Source organism: Seriola aureovittata, chromosome 3 (assembly GCF_021018895.1).
Source record: "Seriola aureovittata isolate HTS-2021-v1 ecotype China chromosome 3, ASM2101889v1, whole genome shotgun sequence".
NCBI classification, from domain to species: Eukaryota; Metazoa; Chordata; class Actinopteri; order Carangiformes; family Carangidae; genus Seriola; species Seriola aureovittata.
In genome coordinates, this window is record NC_079366.1 from 8,964,028 (window position 1) to 8,971,103 (window position 7,076).

The window sequence follows — 7,076 nt, forward strand, 5'->3', positions numbered from 1 at the left end:
GATCATCTTTTCTTAATTTACAATAATACATCAAAATGTATTTGTTGATTATATGTTGTTTATTAATCTGAATCTGCAAAGCAACAGTATAAGTATATAGTAGCAAAATAAAAAAAACAACCCAGAAATACTCACGTAAAGTAACTCAATGTTGTGTAAGTACAGTGTCATTAATCATTAGTTACAGAGGTAATGGGATTAATGAACTCATAGATGAACTGTTGCGGGTAATGTGTGTCGATCACATAGACTGTATGATACAGAATATTAGGCTATCTCTTACTTTCCAGTAGGGCACCCTTTCCTTTAAGGTGTGTGATGAATATAAGAAAAGAATCCACAATGAAATCATGTGCACCTCAGTAATGTCAAGTCTTTATTGATATGGTGTCATACAGCAATACATAAGTAGTAATAACAATGAAGAGAATAAGCATGTCATCTACATTCAATCCCTATGCTTTTGTAGTCATGGCAGCTCTAATAAACGCTAATAAAGAGATAATAATGATTAAACACCCCACTGAACAGAATCATACACATCACACACATGGCCAGAAAAAAAGCTGCTGGTGTTTTAAGGCATTTTATATCCTACAGTATTTGTTCTATGGCTAAATCTTGCTTCTCGGTTTTGGATGGGTGACATACTTTACCGTATTTTCAGAAGTTGCTTGCTTTTGCATGAAGTGGTGCTGCATGTGTGCTTAGAAAAGTTTGGCAGTGCTTTAAAAGTAGTAGTGACATTTTTCCTCAGACACCCATGAAAACTCTTTTGGTTTACATTGGAAAGATAAAGGCTTGACATTTGCAACCAAGAACCATTCATCCATTGTTATAGCTGTTTACTATAAAATGCCGCGTTTATTCATAAGTTCTTGTACTTCCCAGATTTTTATTCTGCTTGACACTGGAATTCAGTATTTCACAAAACAAAATACCCAACTTTCAGATTTGCTGCCCCCCCACCCAAAAAAAAAATTGCAGTTATGATAGGCCACTGTGTAGAGATACAAACACATTTACTACAGTACTAAGATACTTGTCACAAGCCTCAGTTAAACAGCGGTAACCCAATCCACGACAGTCTGACATACAATCAGTAGTTTTTTTGTTTTCGTAATGTGAGTGCAGTTCGTCAGGGCACAGCTCGCCATGACCAACAGCAAGAGAACAAGATAGCTGTGCTAGAATTGGCAGTGCGCAAGCAGAAAAAACAAGCTACAAGTCTTTCATACTGAAGGTTTTCTACTGGTGAGGTCGTACTACAACAGACGTTTTATCCAGTCATGGCCACAGTTAAAACGAAAGAGGTCAAGTTGTTTCAAACACACCTTAGCCTGGCAGATTCTCACAGAACTTTTGACGTATTTGAGTTTTGTAGGCGTGGTTTTCTTCAGGCTGAGTGATATGGTATGGATTCTGGGGCTTAAATTTGCTTCAAGCATCATCAATGGCACATGGGAAATGGAGTTAAATATGCATACAATTCATCCCACCCAGATGGATCATACAGAATCTCATGCATTTGCGCTAAAGCCCAACTTACAATTCAGTCTTTAATTGACTGGATCAGGAGAAAAAACTTCCTCTTTCTTATCATCTGAGCTGCATTTTGCCTCCTTCACAGTATGTTTGCTTAACTTCTCCTTTTCCCTGTATCCTTCATAGCACATTGTGCAAACTGTTCATCAGTACCAAATTTCTCTATAAGTGCCTTACAGAGGACCTTGTCTCCTTAACTTCACATGCATCACGTATCTACAGCAGAGATCTGTAGCCCATCTCACTCCTAAGATTTATAACAGTAGTCTCAAATCTGGCCTACAGGCTATAGCAAGCACATGTCTATGACAGCTATTAATGAGTGTGCATGATGATGCTCAGCATGGTCAATGATGAAAAGGAAGCCACTGGCCAACCTTTTGAACTTTTACCGACGGGCTGATGGATTCCATGCAAGCATGACATCTACATACTCCATGCAAATTATGCTCGATTAATACATTTGTTTTCTTGTTCGCTTAGAGTCTTCATGTCATTTAAAAAGCTACAGTAATCCGCATTTGTTAATTGAACATCATCGCAAAGTTAAAAAGGGTCAGTGCTGGCCTGAGGATCTCCATCCTCTGTTATACCATTGTCATGCAGAGCTGAATGAACCACAGTCAAACCACTGATGCACTGACTGTGATTAGACTTATTGTGTAAGAAGAGATCTAAGCAGATGCTTGTGCTTTCTCTGCACTAAGGACTATCATGTAAGGAGACTTTTATTTGTATCATATAAGTGGCTGTAGAGAGAGTATCTGATACCAGCTGAAGTGCTTTGAATGTTTCAAGTGCACACAGTAACGCTTGCACACACATGCTTCCATTGGAATGTGTTGACAGTATCTCACAGCTTGTGGTAGTAGTAGTAGTGCATGACCAGAGTTATTATCTACCATGTGTTGGTATTACATACTGTTGCTGCTACCTAAGTGCTTGATATTGTTTGATGTTCAGTTTGTGAAAGAGAACAAGAGACAACAGAAGTATTGTGGTTTTGTATAGAGTGATGGTTATAGTAGAGTTATAATGGATTTCCTTTGTGGAACACATGTGGAGGGGTTAAAGGTACAAGGAAGAATAAACCAACATAAAACAAACCCATAAACCCTGCACTCTCTTTCAGATTTCAGAAACCTTGACAATCTTACTATGCTAATAATAAGAAGGCAAAGCAGGGCTGTCATCTTAGATCCCCATGACTGCCTCAAGTGTTAAGGCTCAAGGTTTGTTTTAGGGTGGGAGGGAGGAGAGGATTTGCAGGATAAATGGAAGGTTTAGGGGTCAAGAACAGGCTTACAGTATGCGCTTAGTTTTTCTGATTGGTGGGAACATCGTTGGAGTCTTGCTGCTTCTCCATCTTCTTAGTGGTGACCACTGTCTCCTCGTAAACTTGCTGGGACACCTTGGCTCCAGATTTGCTCTGCTGCTGGTCCTCTTCCTTGCCCTCCTTCTTAGAGCTCTTGCCAGAGGTGGTGTAGATGCGGGACTGGTAGTTGTAGCCTTGCCCGATGGAGGGGCTGGGATAGGAGATGCCGGTCCCGATCCGGGTCTCCTCCCCTTCCAGGAGTTTCCTGCACACAGGATGAAATAGGGAGGATTTAGAAAGAATAATGAGGTACAGGGGTGGAGATAACATAAAAAGAACAAGGGAGAGAGTGAATTTTTCCTGAGCAGAAATATGTACTGTATAATAGTGTTTTTAAATCAGATTCTTTCACCTCCACCCTATAGATGTTATTGTAATGAACAATATGTGAGTTGTGTTTGAAAAAAGAACCTACCTGTAAGCAGCAATTTCAATATCCAGTGCCATCTTGACATTCAGCAGATCCTGGTACTCCCTCAGGTGGCGAGCCATCTCGCTCTTAGTGGTCCTCAGCTCATTCTCCAGCTCTGCCATGTTTTCCTAAGGACAGGGCTAGAGGTCAACATTTCCTAACAAATATTTTGGTTTATTTACAGAGGTGAAAAGCATAAAAAGGTCAGGCCGTCCACAGTGCAGGGGAAGAACTGCAGCACCACAAACACCTCCTCTTATTTACCTGTGCACTGTGTGCTGCGGATTAGAGTCGTTTATGAGAAAAATGGATTGAAATATTTGTCATATAAATAATTTCTATCGGGAACGATGAATCACAAGCAGCACTTGTGTAAATGTACCCATTTAGGGTTCATACACTCAGTGGGCGTTGTCAGATGCAGCTGTTGAGCGGGCTGTCCCGGGGGAATGAGTTTCAGCACCACGGACAGAGCCCGAGCCACAGCAGCTGCTCCTGGTTTTACTATTGCTCTGACATTTATATTTACTCATAAAAAATAGGCTATTCAGTGTATTAATTTCAATGTAAATAAACTTTTATGATACTGATTATAAATGTTGGGTTTCCGTATTAGAATCCTGTTGATATGCGCTTAATAGGTGATTAAAATGTGTTTTACCTGGTAGTTTCCAATCTCCATATTGTGCCTATCCTCCATCTCCCGGAGCTGCTTTTCCAGAGAGTCGTTGGTTCCCCTCAGACTCTCGATCTCGATGGTCTTGGACTGTAGCTGCCTCCTGAACTCGTTCGCTTCCTCCCTGCTGGCGCGGATGGCCTCGTTACTCCGGTTAGCCTGCTCCGACAGGTCCGCAAACTTGGTCTTGTACCACTCCTCGGCGGACTGCAGGTTCTTGGACGCCATGGACTCGTACTGGCCACGGATCTCTTTGAGGGCGGAGGTGAGATCCGGCTTGGACACCTCCATCTCCACAGACACTTGGGCAGCCTGGATCATGTCCGTCAGCTCGACCACCTCCTCTTCATGCACCTTCCTGAGGAAGTTGATCTCATCCAGGAGAGATTCCACCTTCTTCTCCAGGTCCAGGCGCACCATGGTCGCATCATCCACATCTTTCTTAAAAGCCTTGAGGGTGGCCTCCGCCTCCTCGCGGGCATGGAACTCCTCTTCGTATTTTCCCCTGACTTTCTGCAGGTCGTCTTCAATATTATCCCTCTCTATAATCAGCTGGGACTTCTCACCGTTCAGCTCGTCGAGCTGGGAGCGCAGTTCGCGGATCTCTTGTTGGTAAAGCTCGGCCAGGCGGGACGGCTCGGTCTGCTTCTGGCGCAGAGCGATCAACTCCGTCTCCAGCACTTTGTTGTGCTGCTCCAAGTTGCGCACTTTCTCTATGAACATTGCAAAGCGGTCATTAAGACCTTGCATTTGTTCCTTTTCGTTGGTGCGGATGATTTTGAACTCATTGTTGAGGACGCTGCTCTGTGTCAGGTCGAAGGTCTCCACTGGCATAGGCGAGAAGGAGCGGCCGGACTTTCTGCTGTATGAGCCCAGGGATGAAATGTTGCTCCGGGAGAGAGAAGAGGACCGGTAACCTCCCCGTGAGGACACGTTCATCGTTGTCCGCGATGGAGAGGACGCGTACCGGGGAGAATCGCCGAAAATCCTCCGGTAGGAAGAAGCGGAAAAGACTTCAGATCCGTAGCTCATCTTGGCTTGTATGGAGACAGAGCAGAGCAGTGGGCGCGTCCCCTTTTTATAGGGGGACCAACCCAATCACTAATTAATGCCCGCTGGTAACATCCGGACCGATCCGCTCCAGATGGGCCAGGTAGTCCACTCTTTATGCAAATATATGACAGATTAATATCGAGCTGGAGATCGATTTCAGTTGGTAACAATTAGTCTACATTAATTCTGTCATAACTCCAGATGTGCGGAGTTGGCACTGGTCTTTGTGTGGGGCAGATGGAACTGTCCTTTTTGGCGCAGTGCTGATGCGTCAGTGTTTGGTCGCTTGTTGCACATGTAGACGTCAAACAAAGAAATAATAGCCGACTGAAATCAAACCTTTACGGTAATCCTGAGCCTCGGATCCAGTGTTACTATAACTGAGAAAACTATTGAAGAACCAGATGCTCCCCTAATAGTTCTAAACCTATTGCATAAACAGTGCCCAGTGGTCATTTTAAGCAATATGATGGTGCACTTTACATCAAAACTTTTTATTTTAGCCACATAGGCTGTTTGCAACTGATAACTGGAAATAGTATCTTTATTTATGTTCTCTAAAAAACTGCAGCGACACTAACCAACAAGACTTCTATCTGCAGTTTTTATGGTGACATTGGTGGACATGGCGAACTTTAAATGTCCAACAATCGTCTGCACATATTATATATATACATACAGCAACAAACTGCATCCCATGCACTGTGGTGGGCCTACATTTTATGAACGAGTTACTCTTAATGAGTTTACAGTAAGGGAAAGTGTAAGATCTTAAATTATGTTCAAAGTTACTCCTAGTGGTTGATAATTGGTTTTGTTTGTTGTTTGAAGAACCTTTGGAGAAACGACATCCCGCTGACGGGCCTTTGCTGCCCTCTGTTGTCTGATCACTGCACACTGCAGGCAAACATGAATATTTCAGGCCTACTTGGTACTAGATTGTTGAAGTACTTGAACTATATGAAATTATCCTAAAGTTTATGAAGATTTCTGGAGGTTTGGATGAATGTATGGATGAGCCTCTGTACACATCTGCCCACGGATGTATGGGTCAATTTCCCATGAAAGAAGCGTGTATGGGGCAACATAAAAAAATGATGTGTCATCCCTCTCAGAACATTCTGCAATACATTCAACCTTCAGTATGTCCTATTTCAGGCACACATGAGTATCATAGTTTAGTTGAGGAGCTTCAAACGAAGAGTCCTATAATTAGTCCAAACCTTATAATTATACAGAAATTTCAGGCTGAGCCACTTGGATGCCTTTAAAAATCTATGCTGCTATCAAGAAATGTCTTAAAGTCTGTGAAAAAATAAAATGATGCTAACCCTGCAAGCCAAAGTCAACAAAGTTGTGGCAGAGCTGGCACGTAGTTTTATGAGGCCATTGTCAGTAGGAAACACTGTACTGTATATCCAAACCCTTCAAATGCATTTTTGACTTTATACTGTGGAAAATTAAAAACTGTTGCTGCTAAGTATTCTGAACTGAGAACCCTTTATTTCATTTTATGTTTCATTTTATGTTATTGTATCCTGCACTACCATTATTCAGCCAAATCTTATCAAAACAGGATGTTACATTTTTTGGTGAAGTAAAAAGTTTGGCAATCCCTGTCCTAACCAAAAGTATGTCATGAATGGAAGTAAAACACATTTAGTTTTTTAGTATCTTTAATCCCTTATTTGACTTACAGTGAAATCCTTTTTGACAGTGATATATTTTTTGCCGCTTTTGAACTCTACTCCAGCAGATTTTGCCTGTAATGAAACAATGACTGAGGTTAAAGCAGTGACTTTTAGCACTGAGGATGGCTGTTGTAAGTCGTGTTGTACTTTTCCTTTTGGTTGCTGTTTACAGACAATGTGTGCACTGACACTATTTACTGAATAAAGCCTCAAATTAAAATTGAAAGTCAAAGTCAAAATCAAAGTCATTGGTTCATTCCAGACCTACAACAAAGACTATGTTATTGTCCAAACACCTGGGCTGCACTGTAAACACTAGGGCTG

At 42.0% G+C, this 7,076-nt stretch overlaps 1 protein-coding gene across 1 annotated transcript; it reads right to left on the bottom strand.

Moving 5' to 3' along the window:
* Nucleotides 1-353: 353 nt before the first annotated feature.
* On the bottom strand, nt 354-5,461 carry inab (internexin neuronal intermediate filament protein, alpha b). The gene is made up of 3 exons (XM_056372200.1): nt 3,994-5,461; nt 3,336-3,460; nt 354-3,125 (listed from the first exon to the last, which is right to left on the bottom strand). Exons 1-3 carry the CDS (start codon nt 5,038-5,040, stop codon nt 2,861-2,863), a joined length of 1,437 nt encoding a protein of 478 aa, XP_056228175.1. The 5' UTR covers nt 5,041-5,461; the 3' UTR covers nt 354-2,860.
* Between the last annotated feature and the right edge of the window lie 1,615 nt (nt 5,462-7,076).

Coding starts and splice junctions, on each gene's coding strand:
- inab (XM_056372200.1), bottom strand. CDS start 5,040: ATGAGCTACGGATCTGAAGTCTTTTCCGCTTCTTCCTACCGGAGGATT. Junction 3,461..3,993: donor TGGAGATTGGAAACTACCAG/GTAAAACACATT, acceptor CCCTGTCCTTAG/GAAAACATGGCAGAGCTGGA. Junction 3,126..3,335: donor ATTGAAATTGCTGCTTACAG/GTAGGTTCTTTT, acceptor TCCTGTGTGCAG/GAAACTCCTGGAAGGGGAGG.